Consider the following 22,768-nt stretch of genomic DNA (forward strand, 5'->3'; position numbering starts at 1 on the left):
TCTCTTGTGGTTTGCTGTCAGCAAGCTATTACACACACATGCAAATGGTTGTTTGAAGTGGGCTTACACATGTTTCCATAGCAGCAGTCATCTTAGTGATTTCACTCATTTTTGGACTTTTTCCCCTCTCTTTTGCTTCTCTGTTCCTTGCTGCTGCAGGATTAAACAAACAGCATATTTAGGTCAAGGAAAGAGATGTTTGCTAATATAGATGCTAGGCTAAGCATTCTGGGAGTGTGATTTCTTGCAGCAGATGAACATTCTTTGTGCCTTCCAGCGGTATCTGCAGCAGGGTGGCTGTCTGGTACCATCTTTTTCATTTTGGGCAGGTTCTGAGATTCAGAACAATCCCAAGCAAATCACAGGAGCCGGCAGTTTCCCAGTAACCACATGCAAATCTTCGGCTTATTTGTTTTTTTGGTATTAACGGTGAAGCAATCTACTGGAAAAAGCGGTACTTTAAAGGTTTTGGTGCATCCGAGGTGTGTCATCTTGCGTTTGCACCACCCCTCCTGTTTTACACTCGGAGCCTGGATTTTTTTTTTTTTTGCCAGGCTGTTGGGCAGGAGCAGATTCTAGTGAGACAGCTCAGAGCTTCCCTTCTGTTCCGGTGCCGGCAGCTGCCTGTCATGAAGATGGTACAGTGGGAGCCTGCTCTGAAGAGCCAAGGAAGATGATGTGGAAATGGAGTAGAGAATGCTAGAAATCTGAGCATCCACACCTTGGGGATGGGTTGCACTACTAGTGTGATTCTGTTTAAAGGCATCTGCACCGTTTTTGAAAGAAACTGTGCTTATATGTGCAAACAGCAAGGCGAGAATAATGCCCTTGAATATACAGCATACAACTGGACAAAAGAAGATTCAGAACTATTGATCTCCTACTGTCTGGTAAATGCTGTTTTGTTTAATTTATAAGTAGCTTGGTGGTGTTAAAAAAAACCCCACTAGTCTTTACTTGTAAAGCAACTATATTTATTTCTGTATATGTATAGTCTGTGTGGTATAAATGGGTAATTAGTGGCCTTCAGTTTTAATTAGGAGGTGCCCAGTTGTATGTGTGAGAATGTTAGGTATTAAAGCTAAAAGCTCACAGAGAAAAGCTGGAGTAAGATATTTGATTACAGAACAGTTTTCTGAGTTAGCATTATGAACTTACATGATCTTGGTATCGTCCCAGAAATAATACTTGGTAAAGTATATATTTAAGGTATTAGATATTGAACCATCTTCAAATGGTAGAGAATTATCTTAGTCTTCTACTTGGCCAGGTTTTTCTTGCTAATGGCTTGGGGTCAGTTCTTAGATTCAGGGGAAACATTCAAGGGGAGCAAGAAAGAAACTGTAATGGGTATAAGACAAATATAGCTTTATTATTTTAAATCCAACTATATATACTATTTTTGGATGTAATGTTTTACTCCCTTTACAATGCTTGAGGAGGTGTCAGGTCACAGATGGGTGTGCCTCGCTACCGCCTTCCAACAAATTCCAGGCTCATGAGGAAGCTACATATGGCTCTCCTCCTCCCTCAGGATGCCTTGCCATTTTTCCTTCTGTTCTTATCACAGTTTTTGTCAAAATGAGTGAGAATAGTACATGTGAGAGTTGCTGTGTGTGAGTCTAGCCAGCAGTTACTCCGTGTGGTGAGGGCGAGGTGTGCTGAAACCCCAAACCTTTCCTGGTTATTAGGCTGCCCTCTGAGATTGAAAGGGAGTGCTGGTGTGCCGTGTGAATCTCGGGATCAGATTGGGTCGCCCCACCCTTGCAGGGCCCCCTGAGAGGGTGTGTTTTGTGGAGGGGCTTATGTGACTTGAGCTCTCTGAATACTTGGGAGGAAGAAATGGATCACATCACTGGAGCATCAGATGCATTTTGGAAAGCAGTGTTATGTGTGGGTATGGAATTTAAGTGGTGGTGTATTAACTATTAAATATTTTAAACCCTAATGTATTTTGGAATGGGCTTTTGAGAATAACTGGTATCAGAAATGAGAAGGACTAGCTCATTACAGCGTCTGTCCCATTAGTGTGATCCATAACCCTGACAGCCCTGGGATGGCTTGACTAGCGATGGCAACGCCTCTCCCACAGTACTAGTGTCTGCTCCCTCGGGCCACGCTAACTTGTCTTTGGTTAACCCACCTTTGAGAGACTGCTTGTTTTTCTTTTTGTTTTACTGTATGAGGAAACAGTAACCTTTCAGGGGCTTTCTTGGTGCTCTGGACAGCATTTGGGGACACTGCTCCTGTGTGTTGGGTCAGATGCTCTCTGCCCACCACCCTTGCCTGCACCAGCAGGAAAGCTATATGAGCATGCATACATGTGAAAAATGCACCCTCAGAACTGGTCTCCCTGCTTTTGGCCTTGACCCTATGACCTCTTTTCCATGTGGCCGACAATGGCCTTCCATTGAAAAGGAAAGTCAGATGGGTTTCCTCTCTGCTCAGATCAGATCCAGCGTCCTTACAGTGGCCTCTAGGTCTGTCCCCAGCATGCCCTCCTCCTCCTCCTCCTCCTCATCTTCATTCTTCTCCTCATACTTATCACTCTCTCCTCATTCCTCACTTTGCTCCAGCCTTTGAGGCTGCCTCACTGTTCTCTCCTGGGACACTTCTGCCCAAGGGTTCACTCTTTTTTTAATTTTAATTTTTCTTATTGAATTTATTGAGGGTTACATTGGTTAATAAAATATATAGGTTTCAGGTGTACAATTCTATAATATATCATGTGTGTTCACCACCTAAGTTAAGTCTCCTCCCATCACTATTTATTGCCCCTTTCCACCACCCCCTATCCCCTTTTCCTCTGGTAATCATCATACTGTTGTCTGTGTCTGTGAGTTTTGGATTTATTTTGTTTAATCCCTTCACCCTTTTCACCCAGCGCCACAATCCCTCTCCACTCTGTCAGTCTGTTCTCTATGAGTCTGTTTCTATTTTGTTAGTTTATTTTGCTCATTAGATTCCACATATGAGTGAAATCATATGGTACTTGTTTTTCTCTGACTGGCTTATTTCACTTAGCATAATGCTCTCCAGGTCTATCCATGCTGTCGCAAAAGGTAAGATTTCCTTCTTTTTTTATGGCCGAATAGTATTCCATGTGTAAATAAACCACAGCTTTTTTTGTTGTTGTTAATCTTCACCCAAGGATATTTTTCCATTGATTTTTAGAAAAAGTGGAAGTGGGGAAGAGACAGAGAAACATTGATGTGAGGGAGACACATCGATTGGTTGCCTCCCACATGTGCCCTGACCAGGGCCAGGATCGAGCCTGCAACCGAGGTACCTGTCCTTGACTGGAATAGAACCTGCCACTCTTCGGTCCTTGGGCTGACACTCTATGCACTGAGCCAAACCAGCTAGGGCTGTACCATAGCTTTTTTATCTGCTTATCTACTGATGGGCATTTCGGCTGCTTTCAAATCCTGGCTATTGTCAATAATGCGGGAATGAACATAGGGGTACACATATTTTTTCAAATTAATGTTTTGGGTTTCTTTGGATATATTCCCCAAAGTGGAATTGCTGGGTCATAAGACAGTTCCATTTTTAATTTTTTGTGGTAACTTCATACTGCTTTCCACAGTGGCTGCACCAATCTGCATGAGGGTTCCCTTTTCTCCACATCTTTTCCTGCACTTGTTTGTTGATTTATTGGTGATAGCCATTCTGACAAGTGTGGGGTGATATCTCATTATGGTTTTAATTTTCTTTTCTCTGATGATTAGTGATGTTAAGTATCTTTTCATATGCCTGTTGGCCATTTGTATGTCCTCTTTGGAGAAGTGTCTATTCAGGTCCTTTGCCCATTTGTTAATTGGATTGTTTGTTTTTTGTGGTGTTGAGTTTTATAAGTTGTTTATAAATTTTGGATATTAAGCTCCTATCAGATGTATTGGCAAATATGTTCTCCCATTCAGTGGGCTGTCTTTTCATTTTGTTGATGGTTTCCTTTGCTGTGCAAAGACTTTTTTGTTTGATGTAGTTCTATTTGTTTTCTTTTCTTTTTTTTCCCCTTGCCCGAGGCAGTATATCAGAAAATATATCTTAGCCACCTCTTCATATGACTAGTAAAAGAAAGCTTAGGCCCTAGCCAGATGGCTCAGTAGGTTAGAACATTATTCCATACACCAAAAGGTTTATGGAATAGAACCTGCAGGTTCTATTCCAGATCAGGGCACATACCTAGGTTGCGGGTATGGGAGGCAACCAGTTGATCTCTCTTTCTTTCTCTTTCTCTCTCTCTAAAATTAATAAAAACATATACTTGGGTGAGGATAAAAAAAAAAAAGAAAGCTTAGTTCCAAACTTATGACCCAATTCTAACAGCTACATAGACCATTCCAAATGATTTTTTATTTTTTACTTAATTTTTATCAAATGATTTTTTTATATTCCTCTTTAATTTTGCTTTTTATTTTTCCTGAATTACTGTTTTATTATAGTCTGTTATGTTCTCATCTTCTTTTAAAAATATTTTTAAATCTTATTTTGTATGTATTCATGTAAATCACATTAAATCCTTTGGGGTTTAAAGGCAAAGTATAAATTAATAAGCCAATAGAGAACTACATAGTAAAGAAAAAGCCTTTCTGCAACATTAGGTTTGGCTCTAAAGCAAAAACCAGATGTGCTGAGTGCAGACTTTGGCTTTGTAAGGCAGTCTTGTACAGGAAGCCTCCTTTTATTAGTATATCTAAATGGCATGAATCAGCCCCATGGTGGATAGTCCTCTGGGAAATGGGCTTATGTGGCAATTGTGGACTGACCAAATTTCAAGTTCATTGCACTTAAATTCTACTGCAACAGACAGCAAGGCTGAGTTGGGATAGATTTTATTCCTGAGTATAGATTTTTTCCTAAAGCCTCCTTTTTCTAATTAATTGAATGTATTAGTTTACCTCATTCAGGAAACTACTTGAGTGCTTTTTTTGTGTGCTGGATGTACAGAAGTGATGAGGAGGCTCACCTCCCCATTGGGGGCAGGCTGACATATAGGTCTCACAGGGCACTGTTCGTTAGAGAGCCTGAAGGCACCAGGCCAGGCATTTTCCATGAGGAGTGGCAGCTTGAATTGAGACAAAATGCTTGTAAATTCCTTTTTCCTTGTTTGTGAAGGTTTCTGATGGGCCTTGCCTTATTGGCTAGGACTCGGCCTGCTTTACTTCCAGCTAGTCATAGAATCGTCCCCTCTCTTATCATGTCTGTGGAAGAATTGAGGAGCTATGGGATTATCCTGCCCCATGTCTCATTCTGCCGATTGTACCTGAAGCGGAAGAAGTCCCTCAGTTATAACCTTGACAGCAGCTAGGACCCTGTTGGCAGCTGCGTAAGAGCAATAATGAAAGCAAACTGCTGGAAGTCACACGGGGAAGAAAGCAAACTTTCTTTTCTTCAATTTTGTGTGTGTGCCATCCTAAAATAGAAAAACCCAGGGTCTGTAACATCCAAAATGGCCGAAAGCTCAACTGACTGCCACCGCTGCGGGTGCCCGACCCAGCACTGACTGCCGAGAGGGCTGCAGATCAGGCCCGAAGAGAGGTCTGGAGAGAGAAGCAGGGTCTGATCCATAGTCTCCATGGCAGCTGTTGATCAGCACTTGCCTCTCTTTCTCTCCGGGCCTGGCCAACAGCTGTGCCTCTCTTTCTCTGGGGCCTCTGCTGTGGAGGCTGATCAGCCCGCCTCTGTGATCAGGCCTGTTGATAGGCCCAGAGACGCTGAATGGCATAGAAACTGACCAATCAGAACCAAATCTGGGTGAAGTGTGAGGAGCCAATGGCTGCCTAGGAGGCGGAGCTTTTGACGCTGACTGGCATAGAAACTGACCAATCAGAACCTAATCTGGGTGAACTGCAAAGGCAGAACCTAAGGTGGGGGCTGAGGAGGGGTTTTAAGGGCAACAGCTGTTGGTGTAAGGTGTAAGAAAACAGTTCAATTTTTTAATGATCGGTTTGGCAGTATAGTGCATATGTCTGGTTATCAGTCCAGATATAGGGATTACGTATTTTTGTCTGCCAAGAGCATCTTCTCCTGATGAAAAAGGCTCCCCCCCATTTAAACAATTCTATCCTATATAATCTATACTACTAAAAGGGTAATATGCTAATTAGACCGAGTTGACCGGCCATCTTCCGGATGTCTGACTTTTTTCTGAACAAAGCCATGGTGGTGGGGGCTGAGGCAGAGGCCATTAGAGGCAATCAGGCCAGCAGAGGAGGGCAGTTGGGGGCGAGATCAGGCCGGCAGGGGAGGGCAGTTGGGGGCGAGATCAGGCCGGCAGGGGAGGGCAGTTGGGGGCGAGATCAGGCCAGCAGGGGAGGGCCATTGGGGGCGAGATCAGGCCGACTGGGGAGGGCCATTGGGGGAGAGATCAGGCCGACTGGGGAGGGCCATTGGGGGTGATCAGGCAGGCAGGCAGAGGCAGTTAGAGGTGATCAGGCAGGCAGGTAAGTGAGTGGTTAGGAGCCAGAGGCCCCAGATTGTGGCCCCAGGGATGGGGCCTAAACTGGCAGTCAGACATCCCCCAAGGGGTCCCTGATTGGAGAGGGTGCAGGCTGGGCTGAGGGAACCCCCCACCCCCACACGAATTTTGTGTACCAAGCCACTAATGTTAGAATAATATGGCGATAATTTTACCCATTTTAAATTAATATTTAATTTTTTTTACCTCCTTAGAGCTTTGGAGTTTTTTTCATGGTTCTGCTATTATAATATTTGCTACACATCATCAATGTGTCCTCAGCCTTTACTACTGTATGTATAGAATTTTATCCAATCACCTATTCTCCCCAGGCTAAACAGTCATTTGTAATTTAAAAACCTGTTGGCTGTGAAAATCCTTTGATTTATCACATACTTATTTAATAATCATTTATTGAATATGTGCAAAGGGAATAAGAGTTGAAGGTGATATGATATCTGGTCCCAAAGAGCCTATAGCCCTGCTTGTTTGTGTCTATGTGTGTCGGGAGGTGGGCATGGGTGGGATGGCAGGCATGGAGTGGAGGAGGTAAGGGGAGATGGTGGTATAACCAATGACAAGTGGTCAGTGAAAAATGGTATAATATCTGTCAGCTTAAGACAGTTAGGAAAGTAAAAGCTGGATATTAATTATTTTAAGGTGTTCTCTTCATAAGTGTTTCTTTTTCTTTTTTTAAAAAAATTTATCTTTATTGTTCAAAGTATTATAGATATCCCCTCCCCCCCCCCCCCCGAGACCCCCTCTATCCTACCACTCCCACAAATTTAGTGACTTGTTGTTGTTTTTAATAAATCTTTATTGTTCAGATTATTACAGATGTGCCTCATTTTTCCCCCCATAGCTCCCCTCCACCCGGTTTCCACCCCACCCCGTGCCCTTACCCCCTGCTACTGTCCTCGTCCATAGGTGTAAGATTTTTGTTCAATCTCTTCAGCACCCCCCACACCCCTTCCCCCGAGAATTGTCAGTCCACTCCCTTTCTATGCCCCTGATTCTATTATATTCACTAGTTTATTCTGTTCGTCAGATTTTTTATTCACTTGATTTTTAGAGTCACTTATTGATAGGTATGTATTTGTTGTCACTTTGTTGTTCATAATTTTTATCTTTACCTTTTTCTTCTTCATTTTCTTAAAGAATATCCTTCAGCATTTCATATAATACTGGTTTGGTGATGATGAACTCCTTTAGCTTTTTCTTGTCTGTGAAGCTCTTTATCTGACCTTTAATTCTAAATGATAGCTTTGCTGGGTAGAGTAATCTTGGTTGTAGGTTCTTGCTATTCATCACTTTGAATATTTCTTGCCACTCCCTTCTGGCCTGCATAGTTTCTGTTGAGAAATCAGCTGGCAGTCGTATGGGTACTCCCTTGTAGGTAACTAACTGTTTTTCTCTTGTTGCTTTCAAGATTCTCTCTTTGTCTTTTGCCCTTGGCATTTTAATTATGATGTGTCTTGGTGTGGTCCTCTTTGGATTCCTCTTGTTTGGGGTTCTGTGTGCTTCCTGGACTTGTAAGTCTATTTCTTTCACCAGGTAGGGGAAGTTTAATGTCATTATTTATTCAAATAGGTTTTCAATATCTTGCTCTCTCTCTTCTTCTGGCACCCCCATAATTCGGATGTTGGTACGTTTGAAGTTGTCCCAGAGGCTCCTTACACTATCTTCATATTTTTGGATTCTTTTTTCTTTTTGCTCTTCCAGTTGGATGTTTTTTGCCTCCTTGTATTTCAAACCTTTGACTTGATACTTGGGATCCTCTAGTCTACTGTTGAATTTCTGTATATTATTCTTTATTTCAGTCAGTGTATGCTTAATTTCTGACTGGTTATTTTCCATTTTTTTGGCATTCTCACTAAGATTCTTGAAGGTCTCACTAAGTTCCTCGGAGGTTTCTAAAAGATTTTTGAGTAACCTTATAACTAGTTTTGATCTCTATATCCAGTTGTTTGCTTTCCTTCATTTCTTTTATTTGTGACATGTTTCTTTGTCTCTGCATTTTGGCTGCTTCCCTGTGTTGATAGAGTGACCTTGTGTGCTAGGTGTCCTATACGGCCCAGTGGCTCAGCCTCCCCAATCACCTGAGGTGGGCACTCTTGGTGCACCCCTTTGTGGCCTGGGTTCACAGTCACAGTCTTGTTGTAGTTAAGCCTTGATTGCTGTTGGTATCACTGGGAGGAATTGACCTCCAGGCCAATTGGCTGTGAGGACCAGCCGTGTCTACGCTGGGGAACTTCCTTGCTGGAGACACGCTTATGGGGCAGGACTTGCTTCAGTGGGGCTTTGGTGCTCACTGAGTTTGCCCCTTGAGTGTCTCGCTTATGGATGTGAAGAGTTGTAATCTGGATGGTCTCACACTGACCACTGGGTACACTGGCTCTTGGATCTCCAAGGAGGTGCAAAGTCAGCCACTGCCTGAGGCCACCCAGAAGGAGCTACAGCAAGATCTGCAGATTCCTCCTCTTTGTTTGGGGTTTGGAAGTGCCCAGATGAGGCCCAGCTGTGAAGCAATACAGGCTGCTGCCGCTGAGCTTTTGGCCTTCTTTTGGAAGCTTTGGAGCTCTCTGACCCAGCTGCAGTTTGTTAGGTTAGGTTGGGAAAGGACAGGCCATTCATATGCAAAAGCCGATTCGCACAGCTTGGGTGGGGTTGTAAATTGGGTGGGGCGGGGCCTCAGGGAATCACCAGGGAGGAGCATACAGCAATGGCTGCCAGTCAGCCGTCTCCGTGTCTCCATGTCCCATGCCCCCATGCAGGAACAATGATCGCTGCAAGCACCTCTGAGAGAAAGCCGCCCTCGCATTCAGGCCCAATGCCAGACAGTCCAGTTTCTCCCTGTATGAGTTTGGGTCCCAAGAGTCTCACCTGGAACTGGAGTTCAGAGCAATCGGGAACTTGTATCTCCCTTCTGATTGAAAAAAACAACAGTGCACCCAGTTGCCAGCCTGTTCTGCGCGCGCCTCAATACCGCCGCACCTCTGCACCTCCGACCAGTCTCAATGTGCTTTTTTCTTTCCTTCTAGTTGTAGAACTTCCACTCAGCCAGCTTTCCTGTGGTTCTGGATGATAACTGTTTTGTCTTTTAGTTGTAGTTTTGATGTGGTTGTGGGAGGCAGCAAGTACAGGTGTTTACCTATGCCGCCATCTTGGTTCTCTCCCATAACTATTTCTTGCATTGTTATAATTGTGTTGAAAAGGGTAAGAAAGCAGAGACCTGCTTGACTGCCTTCTGGAACACTTCTTTGGTTCAACAGGTCTGGTCACAGGACAATGGCTTTGGGTAGGCAGTGTTTTACATTTTATTTCTACTATTCTTCTTAATGATGCCCAAGGCTTTGCTGTTTATTTTGATCACAACAATAAATTGGGCTGATGTTTTCAAGGAACAGTTTGCTGTCATTCCTAGATCCATTTCCTGTCTCCTAAGATCACTCTGCTTGATTGATGCTGCTTCTATGAGTATAGCCAGTGTGAGCTAGCTAGCACCAGAGCACACTGCGCCTTTCCCATTGCTTTACTAAAACTTACCATTTACTTACCCATGGGATTCATTTATCTTAATATTAGTTAAATTATAAATAATTATGATAGAAACTAAGCATGTTTACTACCCAGAGGTAATCATTGATTTAAACATTTTGAGACAAAACCTTTCAGAATTTCATCCATGTATAGGACTGTTCATAAAAAACATGTATATATAACAGGTTGCTATGGACCGAATTGTGTGCCCTGGCAAAATTCATATGTTGAAGCCCTAACCCCTAATGTGACTGCATCTGGAGATAGGGTCTTTAGGGAATCATTAAAGTTAAATGAGGGCATAAGGGTGGACCCTTAATCTGATAGGACTGTAATCTTATAAGAATACAGTCTCTCTCTCTCTCTCTGTTTCCATTGTGAAGGCACAGAAAGAAGGCATCTGTCTGCAAGCCATGACCAGAGCCCTTACCAGGAACTGAGAGTGCTGTCACACTAGCCTTGGACTTCCAGTTTCCAGAACTGTGAGAAAATGCATTTCTGTTGCTTCAGTCACCCAGTCTAGTCTATGGTATTTTGTTATGGCAGCCCTAGCTGACTAATACATAAGTATAATAAGTATGTTATTTTGGTTAGTATAGTCTTGTAACTTGCTTTAAAGAGACTTCATAATATATCACAAACATCTTTCCATATCAGTGAGTTTACATTTATGTCTCATTCTTAATTGCATCATTTCATTGTATGGATGTGTCTTAGTTTATTTTAAGCTGCTATAACAAAACACCATAAACTGGGTGGCTTATAAACAACAGACATTTATGTCTCACAATTCCAGATGCTGAGAAGTCCAAGTTCAAGTCATCTGCAGATTTGGTGTATGGAGAGGGCCCACGTCTTGTTTCATGGATGGCTGTTTTCTCATGTTTCTCATATGGTGGAGGGGTCAAGGGATCTCTGTGGGGTCTCTTTTATAAGAGCACTAATTCCGTCTAAGCAAGACCCCCTTCATGATCTAATCACCCCCAAAGACCTCACCTTTTAATATCATCACATTGTTGCATTATGTTTTAGCATATCAATTTTGAAGGGACATAGACTTTCAGTACTTGGAAGGATGTGACATTTTATTTAACCTATAGCCACAATTTTCATTTTTTAAAACAACTGTAAATGCTTTGATTAACATCTTTGCATGTATACTTTAAACACTTGTCAAATTGTTTTCTGAGCACAGATTTCTAAAGTTGGAGTAACAGGTCAATCTAATTTACTTTTTTTCTTTTTTAGAGAGAGAGGAAGGGAGGGGGATATAGAGATAGAAACAGATGAGATAGGAACATCATTGATCGGCTGCCTCCTGTATGCCCCCTACTGGGGTATTGAGCCCCCAACCCAGGCATGTGCCCTAATGGGGAATTGAACCAATGACCTCTTGGTTCCTGGGTGGACGCTCAACCGCTGAGCCAGACCAGCTGGGCCATATTTACTTTTTATAGAATTTTATATATATAGCCATATTGTCTACCAGAAAGATTATTTTGAGATTTTTGAAGATTAAAGACAAGAAAACTTGTTTTCTCCCCTTGTGACTTCAAGCAATTTGCCTCCGTATTCGTCTTTATTAAGCTATTGACAGAGTTATTTGCTGAACAGAATAACATTGACTAGATGCTGTATACTTAGGCAAGTAACATAGTTAGTTATACTGGGGTTCAAATTAGCACTAATTTTGCCTCAACTTTTGGAAGCATGATCACTAGCATTCTTAAATATCCCAAGAGAATTCTGAAATGTTCCATGTGGGGGCTGGAATGTGTTTGTTCTGGGAGGTCTCTACTCTTTTAGAGTTTGAAGAGCTATTTCAAGGAGACTGAAGTGGGAAAGAGCCCCAGAAATACTGAGTAGAAACAGATGAGTAAAGCCGTTAGTGCTTTGCCTCAAGTCTTATGTTTTGGATATCCAAAGTCGTTGATTCCTGTTTCTTCCACAGATTTAGTGAGAAGCAACAACTGATTTTGCTTTTCAAAAATAGCATTTATTTTTCATATTTAGAATACATAATTATTTACAGAAAATTTATAGACTATAGAGAAGAATAAAGAGGAAAACAAAAATCGGCCATAATCCCACAGTCCAGAAATAATTACTGTTTAACATTTAGTGTATATTTTCTAATAGTTTCCCCTACTTATGCAAATATTAAAAAATGATATAAAATTTCATAAATAATTCTGATGCTCTTTCCACTTATAATTTTTATGACCACTTTTATACCCATAATGTTCACTAAAACATGATTTAATACTAGATGCATAATATTACATTTGTAATGTATGTACTAGAATTTGTTTAAATGTTTCTCTGTTGTTAGGCATTCAGGTTGTTATAAATTAAGATTATAGAGGACATCTTTACCCAAAAATTTTTCTATAGATCTAGACTTATTTTCATAGGCCAGATTCATAAACATGAACTTGGTAAGGCAGGGATGAATTTTTTAAAGGCCTTTTAAGACCCTTGCCGGTTTGGCTCAGTGGATAGAGTGTCATCCTGCAGACTGAAGGGTCCTGGGTTCGATTCTGGCCAAGGGCACATGCCCTGGTTGTGGGCTCAATCCCCAGTAGGAGGTGTGCAGGAGGCAGCCAATCAATGATTCTCTCCCATCATTGATGTTTCTATCTCTCTCTCCCTCTCCCTTCCTCTCTGAAATCAATAAATGAATATATATATATATATATATATATGTATATATATATATATATATATATATATTAAAGCCTTTTAAGGCATTTTGTTTTAATTGCTTGATGATTGATCCAACTTACATTCCCAGTTATAATTAATCTTGTTTTATAAATGATGATTGCCAGCATCATTTTTGCCAATTTGAGAGACAAATTTCAAACTCCAAATACTTTGTAATATTCATTTCAAATATTTCTCCATTTTGTCATTTGCCTTTGATTTTGTTTACTTCCTTTATAGTACTTATTTTACTGACAAATTTAAATGTAGGTGATAAGCAACTCTATGATTTTTTTCCCTTACTTTTATGCTTAGGAATTCTTACCTATCTCAGATCATATATTCACCAGTATTTTCTTTTGGAGTTTGTTTGTTTGCTTATTTATTTACTACTTTGCTCTTTTGTCCAAATGTTTTTATAAAAAAAGTTTTATTAGCACGTAGCCACACCTATTTGTTTACATGTTGTCTATGGCTGCTTTCATCGTGGCAGAGTTTAGTGGTTGTGACAGAGACCTATGATATTTACTAGCTGGATTAACGTATGTATTAGCTGGCCCTTGGCAGAAAGCTTGCTGACCCCTGCTTTAGTCAATCTAGAATTTACTTGGTTATACAGCTTAGTCGAGGCCCTAACCAGTGGTTGGCAAACTCATTAGTCAACGGAGCCAAATATCAACAGTACAACGATTGAAATTTCTTTTGAAAGCCAAATTTTTAAAACTTAAACTTCTTCTAACGCCACTTCTTCAAAATAGACTCACCCAGGCCGTGGTATTTTGTGGAAGAGCCACACTCAAGGGGCCAAAGAGCCGCATGTGGCTCGCGAGCCGCAGTTTGCCGGCCGACCACGGCCTTAGCCCAACACTTTTTTTTCCCTAATCCTGCTTGTTGAATAATCCATTCCTTACTCACTGGTTTGTGATCCTTCCTTCATTATATCTGTGTTCTTTTATATACTAGGATTTGCTATGGTGCTACTCTACGTCCATTGTAGAAGCAAAGTTCTCATTCAGTTGACTGTTCAACTGCAATTTAGTAAGAATAGGAACAATTTGGAGAGAGAAACATAAACTCTGCAGGCTATATACTGCATAAGTTGCTGAATTAAGTAGTCTAAAAAGCACATATTGTAAATTTGTTTCTGTGTGAAATAGCCTGTTCATAAAGTAGGTTAAGCTTGTCCTGATAAGGACTTTCTGGTGCGTTTTGAGGAATGAGGAAAGAAAAAATCCAGTGTGGCAGCTGCATCCTCAAGTAACCTTGATGTGAATCTACATTTTTTGTATATCCGGTCTTTGCTAACAAAAGGAGTTCCAGCAAAATATAAGCAGAAGTACGACCAGAGTTTTCAAAACAAGTGTATTTGTGTCTGCAGGAAACACATCTGTTTCTTAATAGAGGGAGAGTAAATTCTAGTTTTCTTTTTACATACGCCTTATACAAATTTCAAATATAATTTAGTTCCCTCCTTAACTACAGTTTATATGTGTGTGGTTTGGGTATGTGAATGCATGTGTGACTGTGTGTAGTTGTGTGTGTTTTTTGTTGTCATCTCAGTACTGGAATCCTATATAATAAAGAGCTAATATGCTAATTAGAACAGCCGAACGACCTACCGGACCACCTTCCGGATGAAGCCGGTTTTGGGAGGGCCGGCTGAGGCAGACGGGGCTGTGAGGGCCAAGCCCCTTGCAAGAATTTCGTGCATCGGGCCTCAAGGATTGGATAAAGGGGTACTTTTTCACACGTCAAGGATCAGTCCAAGGCTTTATTCTAGGATGCATTTCAATAAACATTTGTTTCCCTGCCAAAGAAAAGCCCATATCTGAGAAAACCGAAGTAGATGTGACTGGTGAACCTAAGCCGAGGGACACAGAGCTGATGTCCACTGAGGTTTTCTCTTCTCTTCTGGAGGAGGCTCTGCCTTTACAGAGTCTCTATGCTGAGAGTTTGCTTTTAGAATTCTAAGATGTGGGTTTGGTGGCAGTCCTGTATACTAAATAGTTTTACCCTCGTTTGCTATTCCCTGTATATTTTCTAGGCTTATGAAATAGGCAACCGCATCCTCAGAGAATCAGTCTTACAAGTTATTCTTCTTTCTCTATGATTTATTTATTGTGAAGAGCAATCAGAAGAGAACCCTGAAACAGCTTCCTTGTTTTCCCTCTCTGCTGGGAACAGGGCATAACGATGCCCAGTCTTCTGACTTGGGAGGTGGTGATGCCATGAATCAATGCCTGCACAGAAGGGGAGGGCAGGTGAAAGTTTAGCTGGTGTGAGAGCAGGGGAAGGAGGAGAGAGACCATGCATTCACTGTTGGTCTTGCTGAGTTCGAATGCCTGAGGAGCCTTCAGATCAGGGTCAGATCCAGCTTTTGCAGGGCCCTGAAGCTTTTACAACTTAGTCCTTCCTTAAGAAAACTGATAGATGGATCTCTCTCCCTTACCCCCACAAACTTGTATGCATGCATATAAGCCTAACCAATGGACACAGACAACAGGGGGGTGAGGGCATGAGGGGGGTTAGGGGGGCAATGGGGGAATAAGGATACATATGTAACATCGTAATCAATAAAGAAATTAAAAAAAAACAACACCTAAAATTAAAGACAAAAAAAGAAAAGAAAAAGAAAACTGATAGAAAATTACCAACGCCCAAGTAGATGCAGGACCTTGGGAGGGCCATGCACAAGGAAGGGTCCTGAAGCTTACGCTTCCTTAACTTCTGGGGAATCTGGGTCTGTGTCATGGCAGATGAATGAGGCTCCCTGGGTTCTCCTCCCAACCTGAGGCTGGTCACCATCTTGTTTATTAGACTGTGAGAGGTAATTAAGGTTAATCCAAGGGTTACCTTAACGTGATGTCCAGAGGAGTCCATGCCGTGCCTTCTGACTTTCCTGCAGAAGAGCTAACTGCCTCCCCGGTCTTTCTGACCTACAAGAGAGACGGAAGGAAAATGCCACAAAGAGCTTGTATGGAATGAGGGGCTCGGTCTAGTATCGCTACCAATGTCCAAAAGAGGATAATGGTCTGAAGTACTCTCTCTCTGTTTAGATTGTCCCCGGGAATTACGAGCCATGTATAAATTGAACTGAAGCACTTGTAGCTCTTTCTGTTAGGAAAGAGTTTGGGGGGAACCATTTTACTTAAAACCTTTCACTTTGAACAAAATCTTTGAAACCAAATTTAAATGGTTCCAAATAGATTGAAAGTGGTTTCATAATAGTAAATGGAAGGCAGCACATTTAGATAGGCCTCCCAGGAATACTTCCAGAATGGGAATGAGAGCACTGGAATGGTTGTTTAGTCTGCCTGGGATAGCTCCTGCTGAAAGGCCTCCCCTTGCAGGGAGGTAATTGCAGACACCGCCAGGACAAGGTTGTATTTGGTTAAAATGTCCTCTGTCCTGCTGCGGCTTGGCCTTTGGAACCCCCACTAGAGTGGCTGATCCTCCCTCAGTGCTCCAGAATTCCACCCTCACTCCTTTTCACCTTCGTTGTCGGTCTCTGCGTGTGAATGATCTCAGCTAGACGTGAGGCTCTTGTCTGATTAAAACATTCACACCATGGTATACAGAGCTAACAGAATTGTGTCTGCCAAGGAGTGTCTGCATTTTAGAGGGACGTTTGCTAACTACGGGTAGCACTGAAGGTGATCATGGAAGATTTTGGAGCAGGTTGTCATTTATTTCCAAATTGCAGAATGAATAGCATTTATATGCCAGTGAGTCTCTGTGTGAGAGTTGTGGTTTTTGTTTTGATGGCAGGAGGAGAATGATTTTTACCTCCTTTTCTTCTTTGTTTTCTAAGTGGGCCACAGTTTTCTGTGTATAGTTATCTAGAGCAAATTTCAAATGTTTAATTGGGGAGAGCATGAGGTTTCTATTGGTGGCATTCTCTGCTGTGTTTTGCCACCTGCAAGCCACCCAGCTCCTCTTCCAAGGCCCCTGAAAGTTGAGCTTGGGAACCTAGCATCTAGCTTTGGGAAGTCTGGCTGCTGCTCTCGCAAGCCGAAAACATCTGCAGATTGTATCCCTGGGCCTTGTGAAGACAGGGCACCATGATGTTGCTTTTTTTGTTTGAATCTATGACTGGCTGGTGTTCTTGAGTCTATGTTGCATATGTATCACCTAAAGCCTCCTCTGTGTTCTCTCCCAGAGCCTTAAGTCAGACTAGATTTTCCTGCTTTTATAAATCTGATTTGGGGCGTTGGTTGGGATGGGGTATTGAAGTCAGGCAGAGCCAAGAACATGTTAGCCACCCCCAAAAGTAGACATCATTGTCTTATTTTTGGTTTCCCTTTTCCACTAAAAGGAGGAGGATTGCGCTAGTTTTTCTTTGCCAGATTAACAAATACAGGTGCATGGATGGTTTCTGGGAACCTTAGTGCAAGAGAGTCAGTGCTGAATTTCCGTTTTCACTTTTCACCCTTGTAATTCAATCACCGTTTAGACTGGGCCGTTGTGTTACAGGAGGATGCAGGCCACTATCCAAGTTATACTCTCTTGTGACCGGTGTTGTAAAACATGTGGAAATTCTGATAGTTTCTGCAGATGCATGTTTATCTGAAACACACACACACACACACACACACACACAAAACAACAAAAAACTGGGCACTGTCCAAAGGGAAAGCAGGCAGTTACGCTCTTAATTTTAAAAACAACCTCTAGCTGCACCAGAACCTTAAAACTTTTTGTTATTATTTCTAATCACCCTCTGTTGAAAAAAAAAAAAAGAACATAAAAAAAAAAAAAAGAAAGAAACATTGAGGATAGGTTTTTGGGACTGCTTATGTTGTCTGTCCTGCAGCCCCAGCCATGAAGGGCTTGGCTGGCAACAGGCAATTAGAGAATCCAGGAGAAGGCCAGATGATCTTGAACCAGGCCAGAGAGTTCATTGGTTAAGAATTTCTTCTACTGGGAAATGAATTTTAAAAAACAACAACGAAACTTAAAACTATTTTCACTTTTCGTATTAAGAACAGTTGTGTTGCTATCCTCTCCTAGGCCTCTTCCCAGCATGTGTGTGTCCTGGGGACGGGAGGTGTTCATAAGCTGCTCCGATGAACCTTGTTCCAGGACGCATAGCCACCCTTTGAGCCTATGAACAGCAAGATTAATTAGTTGGAAAGTCTGTTGAAGGACCTCAAGAGAATTGCCATACTAGGTTTTGTGAGACTACTTTGGCCATCTATTTCCAAAATATACAGTGTATGAGCTTCTGTTGCCAAACTGAGTTTGGGTTTTGTCACAAAAGTAAAAGGGGGAGTTGATGCATAGCTTTGACTCTCTGTCCACCCTGTTATCTGTGGTTAGATGATTTATGTAGTAAAACTGCGATTCTAAGGTTGTAACCCCTTCCCCCTTTTCCCTTCTCCTTCCCCCCACAGAGACATCGTGGCTGTCTTCCTCTACCACCCACTCACTGTGTGCTTGGAATTGCAAACTCATTTTGATAATAGCCCTGAATGAAACATTAGGAAGATGAATCTGGTTGCTCAGATCCATAGGCAAATATAGATGGTTTTGGATTGTCTACCTTGCTGGGTGTGCCCCAACACCTCTCTGCATTACTATTTTGGAAGTAATGGAGAGTAATAGAGTGACTGAGAAGAAATTATATGCCTAGAGTTTAAGCTGCAGTGTTAGCAGCCCTGTAACCTCCCTTTGGGTGTTACTCTTACCCTATTGGGTAGGAGATAGATTGGGAAGAGCTCAGCTGGGTGGGGAGTTAGGGAAACTGGAAGGAGGAGGTGCTGACCAAGACCATGCGTCCTGACCACAAGTCTCCTTCCCTTATGGATTTTACCAAGTCTCTTAGATTGGAAACACGTAAAATACTTTGGCAGTTTGTCTTGGGACTCTGCCTACATGACTCAGATGGAAACCAAGGCCAGGAGTGCTGTAAGTGCACTCGAGGTTAAAAAGGACTCATCACATAATTGGTGACAGGCCTTTTCCATTTGTCTGTCTTCCTGGACAAAAGATCAGCCCAACTTGCACCATGAAGGTGGGTAGGTCCTACCTCCAGGGACTTCCATTTCATTTAGTGAGATGAGGTCCATATGCAGAGGTGAGAGGCTGCCTCAACCTTAACTTTGTCACACTCGGTGTGGCTTTTCTCTGTGATGCTTCCCCTCAGCACACCCTTTGGCTCCACCTAGCACCAAGGTCCTGAGTTAGCTATTCTCGGCTGGGATTTAACTCATGGAAGGCCCACGACGTGCAAAGGAGAAGTAGAGGAGGGTTTCAGGTTGGGCACTGTCGTGTAACCTTACCACCATCTGAGATGATTCTGGGGCCTGCAGCACATCTTAGAAAAGCATACTGGCCTCTGCCTCACAGTCTGCGAAATTCCTCCGGGCTTTAGCAAAGAGGATTCTGGGGATTTCGCAGGGATTTGTCCTGTTGGCAGAGGGTGGACTGGGCACACCTACGCAGAGCAAAATCCTCCTTTAACTATGTGGTTGGAAAGCAATGTGCTTCTCACCATGCCCCCAAGATCCTACATGGAAGTGTTTTCTATTCTGTAACAAAGATGCACAAACTCAGGGGGGTCTTTGGAGTGTTCCTTGTCAACCCAGGACTTAACATATAGCCCTGATCAACTGTGAATGAACAGTGGTGCCCAGGGAGGGAAAGTGAATTCCCAGGAAGAAACAGTGAAGGCTGAGCATGCCCAACCCTGGAAAACAGTTTGAAGACAGAGAGGTGGTGGGTCCTGTGGATGGAGTGAGGCAGGGAAGTGTTGAGAGAATGTGGAAGGGTGTCAGAGAAGTGGGTAGCTTTAAAGACAAACCTTACTGCACATTGTTACTGGTCTGCTTTTACTTCAGGTATGGCAAATAGGAATCTAGTGCTCAACCAGGAGACATGTTATCAAAGCCCTTGAGAGAGGTTCTCTTTAGAAATTTTTAGGCAAAGCAACTCTAATTAGTCTTGCTCTGCATGACTGAGAAGACTTTAGTTAGAAATTTGAGCCAAATTGGTGAATTCTTTTTTATCCCAAGTTTTTATATCGCTCCTGTTTGGAGGTGGGGTGAGAAACTGTGCCTAATTAACAAGCGGAAAGTGTGATGTTTTCTGTGGAGGGCCTCAGCGAAGCAGTTTCGCTGTCTGTTTCCTGAAATTACTGAGATGGGTGGCCCCTCGGGCTGCACGGGCAGGCGCCCCGTTAAGCAGGTGTGTTCTGGACTGAGTGTCCCGTGCAGGCCTCTTTTCCTGTTCAGAGGTTGTGGAAAGGGGAACACTCATCTTCCTGCTTTTCTTTCTGTTAAACCAGCTGAGAAATGAGTACTGATTGGGCCTAGAACAGATGGAGTCTCTTTGGTTTTCAGAACACTCAAACAGGGTGCTAGTGATGTTTGCCTTCCCATTGGCAGAGTAGTTTAATTCCAAATTATTATTATAATAAAACATAAACAAATTTACATAGGAAATTAGGCAGTGTGTTCATGGTCATTCTTCTGTAAAAAAAAATAGCTCAGGGCCAGTGTGGACAGACCTGACCAGGCTGCTTAATTTTTCTAAGCTACTATTTTCTTGTGTGTAAGGGGGAAGTTTGCATTAGATTATCCATTCCAGGTAAGAAATTATTTGAATTTGAAATAGATTATTGGCATATATACATGTAAATATAGACCATCAGGGAACTGTAAAGCACAGTCCAGTTGGAGTATGAAATATAAATACATGGAAGATTAAATATATATTAGTTTTGCTATTAGCTCAGGATGACTCTGGAAGGTATAACGTAAGTCAGCTAATGATGAATTGCTATTAGAACTCAGAATCTGGAAAAAGTTGTGTTTGTATCACAGATGCAGTGTGGGTAAGAAGGGGGTTTGTGGTAATCACTAGTAGCACCTGTGTTATTGGGGGCTCGGTCCTTGGCCAGCATTCTCTTTGTAGGTGATATCGTTCACTTTTATTGTTTAGCCGCCACCTGCCTCTATGTGGTTTCCCACTATATCTGCATCTGAAGCTCTGTCCTCATCCTCATGCACATGTAGTCATGTGTCCTTTTCTGCTTAAAACCCTTTAATGGCTTCCCATTGAGCGCAGGCTAAAACAGGCATTCCTTATTTCGCCTGTCAGCATGATGTGCCCTCTTTTTGCCACACCAGGCTCATCGTGAGCTATCCTCCCCTGGACCACTGCACTGAAAGCACTTGGGCCCCCTTCCAGCTCCCCAAAAGGAATGAGCTCTTTTGTGCCTCAGAGCCTTTGCACATGCTATCCTCCCCGCCCTTAACTCTACCACTCAGCCGTTTTGACTTTCACTCTTCCTTCTAGCCACAGCTCAAGAGTTCTCAGAGAAGGCATATTTGACGGCAGGTTAACTAAGCATCTTCTACTTTCCTTTCAGTGCACTTATCACAGTTGCAAATAAACGAGTGATTACATTGCTGGTTGCTTACTGGCTGATTCCACTGACCTCTGGATATGCTTGTAGAAATTTGGACAGTTAACATGTCTCCCTTTGCGCCTTCCTCCCAGCCCACTTGCTGGCATAAAAGAAGAACCTTTATAATGTTATTACTTCCAACAGCACCCTGGCCTTAGCTTTATATGAGTGAGCAATATTCATAGAATGCCCCAAAGGCCTTTCTGGGAAAAGGTGTTTCTGTAATGGTGGGCCCAGTGTCCTCACGGCCTGATGACCTGCGCGTAGATCCAAACAGTTGAGAGCCATCGACCACCTAGCAGATGGACTTCCAAGAGCATGATTTAGATCTTAGTGACCTTTTCTCAGTATAAACATTTATTTAGAACACCTGGGTCATTTACACAGTTTCCTATTTGTATAATGTTAGTAACTGTACCTCACTAACTTGTTACAGCTTTTTTACTTATTTATAATTTAAACAGAAACATCACACTCAGTGTTTCATGTTCCTGGGTTTCCGGAATGTACGATTCTAAAATGTAATAGATATAATTTTGACACAAAAAATTATATGTGAGGCCTAGATTTTTGCTAAGCATATTTCAGATCCTCCTTCCCCCAAATTATACAAAAGAATATATGGAAAGAAAAGGGAAGAGGAACTACCACTTTATATACAGAATAAAAGACATTATATTAAGAGCACAATTGAGAGGAAAGAACAAAGACAATGAATTAACTGATCTTGATTAGCAGCATAATTATATGACTAATACTAGAGGCCCGATGCATGAAATTCGTGCAAGAGTAGGCCTTCCTTTCCCTGGCTGCTGGCACCGGCTTCCCTCTGGCACCCAGAACCCAGGCTTCCCTCATAGCCCTGGCTTCATCCAGAAGGAGGTCTGGTCTAATTAGCATATTACACTTTTATTATTATAGACTAGAGGCCCAGTGCACGAAATTTGTGCACGGGGGGAGGTGTCCCTCAGCCCAGCCTGCCCCCAATCGCTTCTGCCTGCCAGCCTGATCACCCTCTAACCACTCCCCTGCCAGCCTGATCGATGCCTAACTGCTCCCCTGCCGGCCCAATTGCCCCTAACTGCTCCCTGCCGGCCTGGTCGCCCCTAACTGCCCTCCCCTGCCAGCCTGGTCACCCCCAACTGCCCTCCCCTGCCAGCCTGGTCACCCCCAACTGCCCTCCCCTGCCAGCCTGGTCACCCCCAACTGCCCTCCCCTGCCAGCCCGATTGCCCCTAACTGCCCTCCCCTGCAGGCCTGGTTGACCCCAACTGCCCTTCCCTGCTGGCCCGGTCACCCCTAACTTCCCTCCCTTGCCAGGCTGGTCGCCACTAACTGCCCTCCCCTGCCAGCCTGGTTGCCCACAACTGCCCTCCCCTGCAGGCCTGGTTCCCCCCAACTGTCCTCCCCTGCAGGCCTGGTCGCCCATCTGCCCTTCCCTGCTGACCTGTTTGCCCACAACTGCCCTCCCCTGCAGGCCTGGTCACCCCCAATTGTCCTCCCCTGCAGGCCTGGTCACCATCAACTGCCCTCCTCTGCCGGCCCGGTCACCCCTAACTGCCCTCCTCTGTAGGCCTGGTCACCCCCAACTATCCTCCCTTGCAGGCCTGTTCACCCCCAATTGCCCTCCCCTGCTGGCCCAATCACCCA

At 43.1% G+C, this 22,768-nt stretch overlaps 1 protein-coding gene across 10 annotated transcripts in view; it reads left to right on the top strand.

Moving 5' to 3' along the window:
• Positions 1-22,768, top strand: part of DOCK9 (dedicator of cytokinesis 9) — a 281,552-nt gene that overhangs the window by 70,846 nt on the left and 187,938 nt on the right. For 4 of the 10 annotated variants that reach the window (XM_080662391.1, XM_080662405.1, XM_080662394.1 and 1 more), the window contains exon 1: positions 637-890. The exons of 4 other annotated variants lie outside the window; for them this stretch is intronic. In XM_080662391.1, the coding sequence (XP_080518517.1) occupies positions 729-890 (162 nt within the window). In that variant the 5' untranslated portion in view covers positions 637-728. Of the gene's footprint in view, positions 1-636; positions 891-22,768 lie in introns of those variants that run through there. 2 more of the 10 variants (XM_080662399.1, XM_080662406.1) reach the window with 1 other exon arrangement.

This window comes from Plecotus auritus, assembly GCF_963455305.1.
Source record: "Plecotus auritus genome assembly, chromosome: 3".
NCBI classification, from domain to species: Eukaryota; Metazoa; Chordata; class Mammalia; order Chiroptera; family Vespertilionidae; genus Plecotus; species Plecotus auritus.